Source organism: Salvia miltiorrhiza, chromosome 6, assembly GCF_028751815.1.
Source record: "Salvia miltiorrhiza cultivar Shanhuang (shh) chromosome 6, IMPLAD_Smil_shh, whole genome shotgun sequence".
In the NCBI taxonomy this organism is placed as follows: domain Eukaryota; kingdom Viridiplantae; phylum Streptophyta; class Magnoliopsida; order Lamiales; family Lamiaceae; genus Salvia; species Salvia miltiorrhiza.
The window spans coordinates 15,264,980-15,279,773 of NC_080392.1; the positions used below are offsets into that span (position 1 = coordinate 15,264,980).

The following is a 14,794-nucleotide window of genomic DNA, read 5'->3' on the forward strand; positions in this document are numbered from 1 at the left end:
AGTGATATTTATAGATGGTGTAAATTATGAATTTTGTTTATAAAATCGTGGAGTAACTGATTCAATCATGAGAGTTAATTTTTTAAATTGATGTAGTGGTGCAGTTAAATGAATGTTTAGGTGCTAAAATACATAATTAAAATTAAAATAATTGTTAAACCTGTTTAATTGATGCAGTTGTGAAAATCCAATCGTGGGTGTTAAAAAATAATTTCTTTGTTCAATTTTTTTTAGGATGTCAACGCAAATCGTGGGTGCTGATTTTTTTAAATTTTTTTTGATAAAATCGTGGGTTCTAAAATCTGCAAAATGACAGCTATGAAAGAACATCGTCTAGAATTACATTAGTTTACAAATTTGAAATTTTGAAAATTTTAAAATTGGAGAGAGCAGTTGGCGGCAAAAAATAGCCGTTAAACTGCTCTTTTATATAATATATAGATTATTGGAAAATTGGGATGGATTGGGTAATAAGATTATAATTATCGTGAGTGTAATATTTGGATTTACATCCAATTAACTCAATTTTAAATGACATGAAAATTGTCGGATTGTTTCTGCATTTCGCACACTGTCGCTCGCGCTCTCCTCTCTAACCCTCACAACCCTCTCTCTCTCCGCCGCCATGAACCTCTCCTCCTCCACCTCCATATCCTCGGCCACGCGAACGTGGAACGGGACCCTCTACGGGAGGCTCGGCGGGTCCCACCCTCAATTTAGTCTCTCGCTTCCTACCTGCAAGCAGCAGAAGACGATTATTTGCTCCGCCGCCGCGAAGAGCGGCTCCGCCGTGATCGAGCAAGGGCTCGGCGAGTATCGATCGGGAGTCAGCCGAATCGTAGATCTGAGTCATGTTTCCGGCGTGCTTGGATGTCAGTGGGGGGACGAGGGCAAAGGAAAGCTCGTCGATGTTCTTGCTCAGCACTTCGACATCGTCGCTCGTTGTCAGGTCTGTGTGTGTGTGCGCGCGCGCGCGCGTATTTGATCTCGCTGCAATTTTATGGTTGTATTTCGGTCGGCTTTTGTAGTTTTATCTTCGAATTTAGTGCTCGTGGATATGTGCCAAAAGCTATTGTTTCGATTGTTCCTGTATCGATTATTTCTAATGTCATTATTTACAATTATAAATTTGTTTCTCTTGTACGAGCCAAATAAAAATAATGCTTGATTGTTGCATTATTTTCTCTATCGTTTGCTGTTTAACAAATGCCACGGTTTGCATATCTAATTGATAATTAAAAATAATACTACAAAATTAGGGGGAAAATGTGAAATTTGCCATGTTGATGACCTTCTTATTGCTACTCACTGTCATATGCTGTTTTTTGGTACTATGCTAGAATTGCCTGTTAATAATTTCATCCAATGGAGTTTAGTTGGCTAGAGAATTCTTGCTTTTACTAATTTTAAGGTGTTGGTGGGCAAAAAGTTATACCCTATCGTGCTTCTGGTTTAGACTTTCCTTTAATGTGAAGTTATGGTCTCTCATGAATAATTACACCAATTAAATTTTTTTTTTTTTTTTTTTTGAGGGCCCACCAATTAAATTGTTGCTAGTGTGAGGAAACACCTAATTCATGCAGTGGTCAGATGCATATAGCCATATACTGATTAGCATGTTATGCAGAAGCATTAAAAGGTCCATTTACGATTTTTCCGTGCACAATGGGAACTACTCGACAGTGTCTTACAATTTAGTGCATAGATAGAATGTTGTAGTTTTGATCTGAATGTACAGTGTTTGAGTCGCACGGAAAGAAGATTGTGGTTTCATTTTTTGACCTGCGTATTCTGAAATCTTCAATGCCATTTATTGTTAGGGTGGAGCTAATGCCGGCCACACAATTTACAATTCAGAGGGCAAAAAGTTTGCCCTTCACCTTGTTCCCTCCGGAATTCTCAATGAAGAAACTGTCTGTGTAATTGGTAATGGAGTTGTGGTGCATCTTCCAGGATTCTTTAAGGAAGTGGATGGGCTTGAAGCCAACGGGGTCTCTTGCAAAGGAAGAATACTTGTGTCTGATCGCGCTCACCTGTTATTTGATTTTCATCAAGCTGTGGATGGGCTTAGGGAAGCCGAACTTGCTAAGTCATTTATTGGCACCACCAGGAGAGGTATTGGCCCTTGCTATTCGAGCAAGGTTATTCGGAATGGTTTAAGAGTAAGTGACTTGAGGCATATGGATACTTTTCCCCAGAAGCTTGATGTTTTATTATCTGACGCTGCTTCAAGATTCAAAGGTTTTAACTATACCCCTGAAATGCTCAGGGAAGAAGTTGAGCAGTATAAGAGGTTCGCTGAGAGGTTGGAACCCTTCATTACTGATACTGTGCATTTCATGAATGATGCTATATCTCGGAAACAGAAGATTTTGGTAGAAGGTGGTCAGGCAACCATGCTAGATATTGATTTTGGAACTTACCCTTTCGTAACTTCTTCCAGTCCATCTGCTGGAGGAATCTGCACTGGTCTTGGTATTGCTCCTAGAGCCCTTGGTGATCTTATAGGCGTGGTAAGAAAAATGCTTTTCTCATATGAATTTGTCAAAATTGTAGAAATACCTTGTTTGTGCTCAGTACTTCTACTCCGAATGTTTGGCTGAGCTATGTTGGACAATGATGCAGGTGAAAGCATACACAACGCGAGTTGGTTCAGGTCCTTTCCCAACAGAAATATTGGGTAAAGGTGGCGATCTACTTAGGTTTGCTGGACAGGAGTTTGGTACTACTACTGGCCGCCCTCGTCGTTGTGGCTGGCTGGACATAGTTGCACTGAAGTATTGTTCTCAGATAAATGGATTCTCATCTCTGAACCTCACCAAACTCGATGTATTGTCTGATCTACCAGAAATCCAGTTGGGTATTGCTTACAAGCTACCCGATGGCTCACCGGTCCATTCATTCCCTGGAGATCTTCGTCTTCTGGAGCAGATCCAAGTAAGCCCTCATCTTGCTCTCTTCGGAACAACTCGCTCTTTTACAAACATGTCTTGCATTCTTATCTTTATATTACACTTGTTATCATGAAAAATTGTTATCCTGTTCTCCTCATATTGACTTTGTTAATTTGCTCTCCTTGGTTCTGTCTCTTTCTAGGTCGAATATGAGGTTATGCCTGGCTGGCAGGTCGATATTTCTTCCATCAGAGAGTACTCTCAGCTGCCAAAGGCAGCTCGTGACTACGTAGAAAGGATAGAAGAGCTCGTAGGTGTACCCGTTCACTACATAGGCGTTGGACCTGGCCGTGATGCTCTCATATACAAGTAAAGTCTTGGACCACCCTTATGAGGGTAAACTCTCCCGAGGAAATTTCTGCCCCCTGATTGAGGGCCTATTCTCTGATTTGTTGCATAAAAATCTGAAAGATTTGATTAGCTGACATGAAATTTGTGTAGATTTTCTGAACTATTGAACTCTGTTAAAACTCTTTGTAGTTTGTATCAAATTTTTGAGTGGATGGTGTGTTGTTGTTAGTTAAATCTCACATTTTTGTTGGAGCAAATTTAAGGTTAAAGTTATGACTTGTGGGAGCAGTGAGTTTAACTTAAGTGACATTCCAACTTCCTCACCAGAAAATTAGGAGCATAAAAATAATGATATTATTTATACTTTTCTTGCAAAATGGCCCCAAAATTTTAATTTGCAAATTTTCAGCTTTGGTCCGGAGTTGTGTGTTTGTGTGCTAGTTTGAAATAGAAATGTGACAAATGTCCAATATAAGTTGGAACGTAATTCCAATTACTTATGAAAATTTCGTTATCTGAACTTTAATAATTAATCAATTTGAATCGACCTAGTAGTGGTTTAGCATTGTCATATTTTTTTGGTGTAAGTGATAAGGCATGATTGATAAAATAATCAATCTTAATCAAGTGTTTGGTTTGCATGATTGAGCACATGATTAATAATTCGGCCCGCATCCAATCATCCAAATGAGTGATTATTTACCACTCCAAAATTCACTCCTTCAATCCTATTAATCTTATCAACGCCCCGCATAAATCAATCCATCTACGTAACTATATTAACCAATTTGCCAATTATTCTAATACCAGTGACAATCAATGGTGAAGACGAAAGTTCACGGTTTTCTTTTTAATTATTGAAAACATTCTACCTTGCCAACTAATTTTGTGAAACAAAAGAGAACAATTTCATAAAACGTTGAGTCTATTAAGCAAACTAGGGGACAAAATTGAACTTTTTCAGCTGAAATGGAGCTAAAAATGTAGAAAGTTGAAAGATATTGCATTAGTTTGCAAACTAAAAAATTAATGCCCCCGAAAATAGAAACCATCTTATATTCCCCCATTTATTAACAGTGTAGATTAGAATATCATCATTCTCGACTAGAGTCAAGTTTGGCCGGTCGTGTTGAAGTTTTAACGAATCAACAAATTCCCAATTCCTCTCAATGCAAAAACAGTGCTTCAAATTCTTCATATGGCTTTGTTCTTGAAGAATCCATTTTCGTCCTTTTGTCTTCAATGCTTCTTCTTTTGGAGCTCCTGATAGCTGCCCACTTCATTGAGAGAGAACTCAAGTCAACTCTGCAGGTCGCAGGATCCGACCCGTTTCGCAGACTCCTTATTTGAGTCAAGATTTCGGTAAAGATCTGAACTTTTTTTATGATTTTCTATGGCGGTTTCTTACAGAAAAGCCCGGATGAAAAATTTGGGTTTTTGCCGGTTGATTACGATTCTTGTTTTCGGAGCTATTTTCTTGTTGTTATTGTTGAGGGCCAATACGTTTACAGATTTAATCAGCAGATATTCAGTTGAGAGTGATGATGAGAGTTTTGGATCGAGTAATTATTATAACTATACTTTGAGTTCTAGTACGAATTTGAAACTTCCTCGGCAGAATGAGCTGTCGATTTCACTAGAGAAGCGTAATCAGATGTTGCCTAGGAACTTAGATTTATACCCTAAGCTAGCTAAGAATCACATAGTCATTGTGTTGTATGTGCATAATCGGCCTCAATACCTTGGTGTAGCTGTAGACAGCCTGTCGAAAGTCGAGGGCATTAGTGAGACTCTGCTCATTGTTAGCCATGATGGTTACTTTGATGAGATGAACAAGGTTGTGGAGGGCATCAAGTTTTGCCAAGTGAAACAGATCTTTGCCCCGTTTTCGCCTCATGTGTTTCCCGATGGATTTCCAGGTGTATCCTCGAGTGACTGTAAGGATAAGGACGATGCCGTGGTGAAGAAATGTGTGGGGACCCCGGACCAGTATGGCAACCATAGGTCGCCTAAGATAGTGTCATTGAAGCATCACTGGTGGTGGATGATGAACACGGTGTGGGATGGTTTGAAGGAGACGAGGCAGCATTCGGGGCATATCCTTTTCATAGAGGAGGATCACTTTATTTTCCCCAATGCATACCGCAACTTGCAGCTGCTTGTAAAGCTGAAGCCTAAGAAGTGCCCGGATTGCTATGCTGCGAATCTGGCACCGTCTGATGTGAAGTCCAAGGGGGAAGGGTGGGAGAGTTTGGTAGCCGAGAGGATGGGAAACGTGGGCTATTCTTTCAACCGGTCAGTGTGGCGAATGATTCATAGGAAGGGCAGAGAGTTTTGCTCGTTTGATGATTATAACTGGGATATAACGATGTGGGCTACCGTGTATCCATCATTTGGGAGGCCCGTTTACTCGTTGAGGGGACCTAGGACGAGTGCAGTTCACTTTGGCAAGTGTGGTTTGCATCAAGGTCAGGGTGAGAAGGCGGCTTGTATTGATAACGGTGTGTTCAATTTTGATGTTGAGGAAAGTGATAAGGTTCCTAATATAAAATGGGATTGGGGGCTGCACGTGTACGAGCACCAATCCGGGTATCAAGCCGGGTTTAGGGGATGGGGAGGCTGGGGGGATCAAAGGGACCGTCAACTATGTTTGGAATTCGCCAAACTCTATTGGACTTCAAACGCCGGTGTGGTGTGACAACGATTGGCTGTCGTGTCTCTTCTCAACAACTATGTTGTATTCTTAGTGAAAACATGCATATCATGGGGGGTTGCAGCATATCTGAATGATTGTTTCTCATTACACGCTGTAAGAAATAAAATTTATGCTTTTCTACTTACTCACTCCACCATTTTATACGTCTAATGTAGTGATTACACGCTTGATTAGCTTCTCCTTGCAAATCAAATCAATACTATATTTTTTCCTTCTGTGTTGGTGGATTTTGATTATTCTGTTATCCTGAAACTTGTGTGCTGTATTAGCTCAGAATCAAGTTTTAGTTGTTTACAAATTGTTTGTGGTATGTTGGAGAAAGATATTTGATATTTATCCCGGCTGCTTGAATTCAGTTCATACACCAATTCTGGGACAAAATTTCATCAAACAGATGAAGTGGGGAGCAGTTTTACTTGTGCCTTTCATCTTCAATATCATTACCCATTTTGCAGATCAACAACTATTTCCACCACATTTATAAAGTGGTTTAGGATAAGCATTTGCTTCTATAAAACTCTATTTTTCTTCACTATCTCTGCAAATGCTGGATTACAAAATCAAAGTATAATGTCTTGGGTATAACTACAAGTAGCCGTGAAATTTGAAAAACAAGCGATTTAATACATTTTTCGAGAGATTTTGAAAGGCACGTAATGAAAATCATGCAAATTATAGAATAATAGAATAGTTCAAAGGCTTTTGAAACAACTTGATAGGTCCAAATTGTTTACGATCTGATCTGTCAATTCTTATGAACTCTTATTGTAATACTTTTTTTTCTGAATAAATTATGTATTTGACTTTGTCATATAATCCCAACTGAAAATGGATATGATAATGGGCCAGGTTCAATTTTGTTCAGATTCAGGTGGATTTAGATCATAAATTTTGCTGGATGTAACTTAATTAATGCAACATGCCACGTGTATTTAAATAATTTTATTTATTTACTATTGTTCGAGTGTGTAATGCAACATAAAGATCTTGAATCCATTATTTTCATACTAAAAAGCAAGAAAAACACTCTAATCCAAATATTGCAAATCACAAATGATTAACCTACAAAAAGGTACGTTCCTATCTTTTGCTTCCCATCTATCATAGAAAAGAAATGAAAAAAAGAATCAAATAAAAATTTCACAACCTCCAAATTGAATAAAGCAATGATCACCCTCATTCTCCCCCACCGCCACTACCCAAATATCACAAGAAAAATTTGCAATGTTTCATCACAGTCTCACAGCATTAATTGGGCTATAAGCCCTTAAACACCAGCTATCTCAAACATTTTGTAATCTATGATTAGCAATTTCACCAATTTGAAATAGTTATTGATCAGAAAGTAGAAGCCATATGAATAATTCAATGGAAAATCTTTCTCTTCTGAAAAAGTGGGAGTCAGACAAAGATTTTCAAGAATGTGTTTTTTGAAGGTTGATCTCTGTTTGAGCTGGTATACCAATTTCCCATCTCAATCTTGGTTTATTTATTTGTTTGTTTTTGTATGTGCAGATTAAATTGATTTACTTTCTTGTTTTGAATTTCCCAGATGCTATTTGAATCCTGAATTTCCGAATATTATTTGTATGGTGAGTATTGACCATTATGATTGAGAATTTTGATTATTTTCTGTGATCTGATGATGTACATTGTCTCAATTTCTATAAAAAAAACAATGGCAGATTTAAGGAGCTGGAAAAAATGGGGGTTACATTAATGGAGTTTGGGAATTATATGAGGAAAGGTGCGGTGTTTACAGTTAGATCAGTGTGGCATCATCCATTTCTTGTGTTTCTTGCGTGTGCTGTAATATACATGTCAATGTCATTTCCTTTGATGTTTTCGTTGTTGGTTTCGGCCTCTCCCGTTGTCGTTTGCACTGTTATTTTGCTCGGAACCCTATTGTATTACGGCCAACATAACATACATGAGACTGAAATCGAGATGAAAACCAAATACGAGTCCGTTTCGCTAAGGAATGGCAAGTTGATAGATGCTAGTGTTGTTGTTGAGCAAAATGAGAGGCCTTTTGTTGAGAAATGTGGTGAGAGTGTGGAGAAGAAGTTAGGCGTGGTGGAGTCGAGTTTGTTAGGGCATAAGCCCGATGAGATTCATGTGGGTGGTAGCGTAGATGGATCGAATAAGGGAAGGAGATTGTCCGAGATTGAGTCGGAGTGCGGGGAGGAGAGCGAGGCGTTGGGAGGTCCGGTGCACGTGCACGGGGAGAAGGGCGAGTGGAGTGAGGAGAGGGAGAGAGAGGGGCTTGGTGATGGGGAGGTCATGGCGGATCACTATGCCATAATCTCTAAAGTCATTGGTGAGCTCCTAGATTCCGAGTCGGATCACGAGAAATCCGAGGGGGATTCTTGCGATTCCGAGAGGGGGAATAGGGAGGAGCACCACGAGGAAGGTTCGGACTCGGGGTCCGAGAGGGCCGAGAGCTCGTCTCCGGACGACACCTCGATCGATGACATAATGCCGACGATGCTCGACGAGCTCCACCCCCTCTTGGATGAGGATGCACCACCGCCGGCTCAAATGTCGCACGCCGGCTCCGAGACGGCGCTGACCGACCAATCACCGCGCTCCAGCAACGCCAGCATTGAGTCGGCCGATGAGACCGATGTTCAAGAATCAGAGGCCGCGGACGACGACGACGACGTCGAGGAGGGGCAGGACGACGAGGAGGATCACACCAAGTCTGTCATCACTTGGACAGAGGAGGATCAGAAGAATCTAATGGAAGTTGGAAATTCGGAGCTCGAAAGGAATCAACGGTTGGAGAGGATCTTGAGAAGGAGAAGGAATCGGAGCATGGTGCCTGAGATCAACTTGATGAACTTTGAAAATCCTGATTTCCAGTTCCAAATCGCTCCCATCTCCACAGCAAGGCGGAATCCGTTTGATCTGCCTCAGGATTCGGGTCCCGGCTCGGCTCCTTCGGTTCTATCACGACGAAGAACGAACCCTTTCGAGTTACCAGATGACTTGACCGAAGAGGATCCGAATGAAACAGGGGACGGATCTCGTGCAGAGCTCAAGCCGTCGCTAACTAGACATCCGTTCCTTAGAAGGCGCGACAATTTCTCCGCAAGGCCCTCGATCTTTTCCCCGAATAGGCTAGAGAGGCGGCCAGTGAAAATAAAGCCGTTCTTCGTGGCAGAACAGAGGGTTGTAGACGAGTCGAGCTACTCGCCGTTTAAACGAGAGTCAAGCGGGCAGAGCTCTCCTCCGGAGGATACAGAGTCAGTTGCCTCAGCCGAGTATCTTGAAGACGAGGGATCAGACGATCTGCAAGATGCCATTGAAGATGACCCATCCAATGATCAAGAAGCTGTTTCTGAGAGCAAGCTGGCAGACGAGGTTCCAATCAGGGAGCCCATGTACGACACCGACACGAGCCCCAAGGCTCGACCCCTGGATGATGACGGAGTGCAGGTAACTCATACATTCACGCCCTTTTCTTGCCTTAAAATGTGTCTAAAAACTTACCTACTTGTGCAAAAAAACATCATCAATGTTATTTCAATGTCTAGAAATATCATTGCGCATGATGTGCATAAGCTTGTTGTGAACTTGTGTCATTGCGTTGCTCATATCTAGTGTGTGATTATAGATATAAATCTGATGTCATGTGACGTGATGCAGGTGCGAGATACCTCGTCTGCACATTGAGAGTCGACGTCTATGGATTCATCAGAGGGCAAGACTCGTCTCTAGCCAAGTTGTCGAGGATAAACGAACCCAACAAAACTGCTGCAAGAGTGAGAGCCTAAAACTTCTCAAAACATGACTCTCAGTTTTAGTGAGATTTTGGGGAGATTCTCATTCCTCATATTCACTTCATTATTGCTTTCAAATTGTATGCACTTGTTTAAATGCTTGTGTTGAACATTTGAAATATATTTATATATATGGATTAAGATTAAATAAAATACTAAAAATTACGAAGACCTTGTATTTGACATATAAAATAATTGCAATCATTTCTATGCTTTTGAGTTCAAATCTTATAGGAGGTGTAATTATATGATAAGTGCAAATAGGTTATGGGGTAAGATTTAAAGAAAAATAATTTTTAATATAACTCAACCATATATGTAATACCCCCAATTATATTTTGAGTTAATGGGCTCAATTAGCACTTCTTGGATAAGAAAAGGAAAAAATGTCCACCCAAATAAAAATATGGAAAAACTAGCATTTTTTAATGTAAATGTACAATTATACCCTTAATACTGTTACACACTTTTTCGGAAAAGTGTGTAATAACGTAAAAGTGTGTAATTGCAAAAAAGTGTGTAATACACTGTTACACACTTTTTCAAAAATCGTGTAATAGTGTATTTTACAATGTTACACACTTTTTCTCAAAAATGTGTAATTACGTAAAAGTGTGTGATTGCGAAAAAGTGTGTAACAGTGTATTTTACACTGTTACACACTTTTTCGCTTATAAAATGTGTGTAATAGAGTATTTTATACTGTTACACACTAAAAGAGTATTTCAGTCAAAAATGCTATTATTTCCATATTTTTATTTGTATGGCTAGAATTTCCTATAACTAAAAGGTTTTGGCTAGAGTAGGGTGCTGCCTCTTATATTTTTTTCCCCGAAAGAAAAACAAAATAAAATGAAGCACACCAAAATATTTGTATTCTCGAAGTTGACATAAAAAAGATTGATTTAATAGTAACCCTTTTTCATGTTAGAAAGGAATATAAATTTGAAATGACGTGTCCACCAAAAACTTGGGGTTGAAAATGAAGCAACTAATAGAAGAAGTTGTGGATAAACCATTTCGCCCAAAACAAAATTCCCCTCAAAAATAATAAAAATTTGTAAAACAAACGATGCTCCTCTATGGCGCAACTTCCACCAGAATCAGATGCTCGATGAAATGCCCCAGAGACCGCCAAACTCAACTACTCCACAGAAAACCGCCCGTCTTTGATCTCCATTTCACCGCAGGCAACTACATAGCCGTCGCAGTCGCCGCCGCCTCCGCGGCGCTGGTGCTGTCGGCGGGAGCCATAGAGGTGGCGGCACCATCGCAGCCGGAGGAGACGCTGTCGAACGTGCCGCAGACGCTGTCGAGCGTGTGCAGTCCCGATGAAAAGGAGTGCAAGAAGAGATACAAAATCCAGAGGCCGAAGTCGAAGAAGGCGGAGGCGTGCACGAGTAAGTGCACCTCCACCTGCATTCAAGGCGGTTTCGGTTCCCCCGGAGAAGGCCCCTTTAACATCCGCAGGTACCATTTCTATTCATTTCGACCATCTTAGCTTTACCATTATATAAATTTGCCATTCATCTCATCGTATCATTCTTTTAGGTGCCTTCACTTTTGAAAATTAGCTTACACACATAGAAGTTGTATGAGTTAATCCATTGTTTATTAACATATATTACAACTCAGATTATTTCTATCATTTAAACTAATTTTACTTGATTCACGTCCTATTAAAAAAAATGATATTGGAGAGATGCTACTATTGAGGATAAAAAATACTCAATCATATATTTTTATTATTCATGCAAAGTAAACCCTTCATTAAAGATATAAGTTAATTCATTGTTAATTAAGATGGATTGAAATTTTGAAATATTTCTAAGCAGGCTAGTTATCGTTTGAGCTAATTTTATTTGATTAGAAGGTAAGACTGGGGAAATCCTAATAATAAAGATAAGAATACTCAATCATATATTTTATCAATCATGTTGCTCCAGATTAAATTAGCCTGATATTACTGAGAGATTTTAATTGGCGCGTGATTAATTTTGTCATAGGGCCTTGGCCAAGGCTCATAAGCCAAGACTAATTCTACGTGACATTGTCTCCAAATTGAGTATCCAACTAATCGAACATGATATCATACGACCAATTTAATTTAATTTGGTCTAATCCTCCAAATTTAAGTAGATAAAAATAATAAGCTAGTCCTTTACTTAATAAGATGAATAAGAATTTTGGGATATCTCAAATTCTTAATGATTTATATCATTTGAGTTAATTTGTTTGATTCATAATTCATTGAAAGGATAAAATTAAAAAAATTATATATTTTTAAAATAAAAATACTCAATTATAAATCCTATCCATTATATAAAATAAACTCTCCTTAATGACTTAGGTCCTTAACTTTGTGTTTGGTCTCTCAAAAAAAATAAAAAATAAAATAAACTTTGTCTTTGGACTTCACAAAAATGGGGATCACCTGATTAACAATGTTCCACATCGTATTTCATTATAGAGTGCGTTTACTTTGATGGATAAATTTATCATATGAAAATGAAGGATAACAAAAATTTATGTCTTTAAATGCATCTTTTTTTTCCCACATTTTATACAAAATAGATTTTCACCATTTTTCCTTCATTATTTTCACAAATTGAAAGGATAATATTATCCCTACTTGAAGTGAAAATAAGGAAGAAAAAAAGGTGAATTTCTCTTTATATATGTAAAATAAAAAGAGGTATTTAAAGACATAAATTTTTATTATCTCTTCTTTTCCTATGATGAATTTATCCATCAAAGTAAAAGCAACTAAAATGTCACATGTGTGAGTTGATGATGACATAAATCTTGCGCTGGTAAAATGAAATATGTAATGAAACGCGTAGTGTTTTAACTATAGGAATCTGGATTTATTGAGCTCGTCACACAAGATTCTACTGATATGGCAAATTTATGAAAACGGGACATCATTTTTATTTTATGTAGAGCAGTTATCATATTAAACTTTATTAAATTATTTGACAAGTTTTAAAAATATTTTGAATTTTCAATAATATCTGAACTATTGATATTGTACCCAAAATGTCCTCGTTAATATTTTTGATTGAGAAAATTAATACTTATTTTATAGTGGCTAAATTTGCAAAAAAATACATCATGTTATCCTATTTATACCCCTTTCCCAAGTTCTTCATGATGTTCCTTTTCTCAACCAAATACGTTAATGAGGATACTTTTGATTCAATATTAATCGTTCAGGTCTTTTATTAATATTATTAAAAAATCCGAGATATTTTTAGAACTGGATAAATAATTTAATATTTAATATGGTAATTATCCTTTATTTTAGATAGTTGCAGCCGCTAAATGACGAAATAATTGAAATAGATACTATGTGATACAAGATTTTTCCAGCTGACGCAAATCGTTTTATACCTGCAGACCACTAGTTGTTTTCAAAGATAGTTTTCGGAGTCGAAAATATTGGTAAGTTCTGCTCCATTCATCTTACGTTTACTATTAATATTACTTCGATAAATTAAATACTAAAATATTATTCCTTCCGTCCCAAAGAAGTATATATTAATTATACTGCCGCAGATTATTGGGTGTGACCGTTGCACAGGCGTGCGACGGGTCGACCCGACTCCAAACCCGCCCTCCTGACCCGGAACCCTGACCCGCGTGGGTTTGACTCATGCTCCTAATTATTACATTTATTTATAATAATTGTTACTTTTAATAAACATAATATATACATTTGTTCATATAAATGTATATTTATGTTAATATAAGAAGTTAACTTCAATATTGTGAAAATTGTAATATTTTAAAAATATTATCTTTCTTTATAATAATAATAATAACTTTTTATCATAATAATAAATAATTTTTATTACAACCATAATTACAATTAATATAATATTTTTGAAACATTACATTTCTCCATATCAAATATTACTTTTTATTATAACAATGATTATTTTTAATAAGCATAAATAATTACATTATTATTTGATCAAATAATTATTATCGTAAGAAAAAGTAATTATTGATATGTATAATGTTTTATATTGAATGAAGGTAAATATTTATATTAATATAAGTATACATTTGTGCTACCAAATGTATATCTTATGCTTAAAAGTAAATACTCATATTAGGGTTTAGTGTTCAGGCTTAGGGTTTAGTTTACAGGGTTCAGGGTTTAGTTTATAGAATTTAGGGTTTAGAAAATATAATACTTTATATTAAATGAAGGTAAATACCTATATTTATATAAGTATACATTTGTGCGAACAAATGTATATTTCATGCTTATTAAAAGTAATAATTATTATAAACAAATGTAATAATTTAGGATTCAGGATTTCGGGTTTGGGCACGGGTCGGGTAGGGGCGGACCCGTCGCACTGGAGTGCGACCGCCGCATGCAAGACCAGCCCTTATACTGCGAGTGAAAAAAGGGACCACCATATAATAGAATAGGTAATAAGTTAATATATTATAGGGTAATGTCTATAAACAAAAATAGACTATTTTCTCATGAAGGTATCAAAATAGCAAAAGTAAACTGACGAATAGAGTATTTCACAATAATAAAGTATGCAGATTTTTATAATTCCCTAATTTCTTTTTGTTGTCTTTGTTTCATATACATTGATATATCTGTGCAGTTTGTCAGAATGCTCTGACATCTGTAACTTGATTGGAGATGGTGATGATGGACCCTGATTCATTCATTTTTTTTATTTTTTGGATAGATTCAATGTAGAATGAGAGTTTTGTTTTTCCCCTTGTGTTAATATGTAAATCCAGATATTCGTGTGAGTTTTCAATTGCTTCACACTCATCGTAATGTAATGAATGGAACCTCATATTTCTTGCAGTAGCATTTTACTCCTTACGAGAATCAAAAAAATTATGATGGTATTAATTAATGCAGTCTTCTAAGCTCCAACATTGTCGTAAGAGCCCATAATCCATGAAATTGTGCAATGATAGAAATATGGAGAAGAGACTGTTATTAGGGGTTTGTAGAAAATGTGATAATGTATAAATAATTAAAGTCTAGAGTGAGACACTATCTC

The 14,794-nt window shown here is 37.4% G+C and overlaps 4 protein-coding genes across 4 annotated transcripts; all 4 read left to right on the forward strand.

Annotated features, from left to right (window-relative positions):
* Positions 1-465: 465 nt before the first annotated feature.
* Positions 466-3,479, forward strand: LOC130990132 (adenylosuccinate synthetase 1, chloroplastic). The gene is made up of 4 exons (XM_057914331.1): positions 466-949; positions 1,821-2,513; positions 2,626-2,937; positions 3,097-3,479. The coding sequence occupies exons 1-4, from the start codon at positions 626-628 to the stop codon at positions 3,265-3,267; spliced, it is 1,500 nt and encodes a 499-aa protein (XP_057770314.1). The 5' UTR covers positions 466-625; the 3' UTR covers positions 3,268-3,479.
* Positions 3,480-4,601: 1,122 nt separating this feature from the next.
* LOC130990134 (alpha-1,6-mannosyl-glycoprotein 2-beta-N-acetylglucosaminyltransferase) lies at positions 4,602-6,176 on the forward strand. The gene has a single exon (XM_057914334.1). The coding sequence runs from the start codon at positions 4,639-4,641 to the stop codon at positions 5,941-5,943; it is 1,305 nt and encodes a 434-aa protein (XP_057770317.1). The 5' UTR covers positions 4,602-4,638; the 3' UTR covers positions 5,944-6,176.
* A 134-nt stretch (positions 6,177-6,310) lies between these two features.
* Positions 6,311-9,915, forward strand: LOC130990133 (uncharacterized). The gene is made up of 4 exons (XM_057914333.1): positions 6,311-7,417; positions 7,514-7,553; positions 7,647-9,402; positions 9,613-9,915. The coding sequence occupies exons 3-4, from the start codon at positions 7,666-7,668 to the stop codon at positions 9,637-9,639; spliced, it is 1,764 nt and encodes a 587-aa protein (XP_057770316.1). The 5' UTR covers positions 6,311-7,417; positions 7,514-7,553; positions 7,647-7,665; the 3' UTR covers positions 9,640-9,915.
* A 736-nt stretch (positions 9,916-10,651) lies between these two features.
* LOC130990135 (uncharacterized) lies at positions 10,652-14,592 on the forward strand. The gene is made up of 3 exons (XM_057914335.1): positions 10,652-11,216; positions 13,146-13,190; positions 14,381-14,592. Exons 1-3 carry the CDS (start codon positions 10,819-10,821, stop codon positions 14,436-14,438), a joined length of 501 nt encoding a protein of 166 aa, XP_057770318.1. The 5' UTR covers positions 10,652-10,818; the 3' UTR covers positions 14,439-14,592.
* Positions 14,593-14,794: the final 202 nt, after the last annotated feature.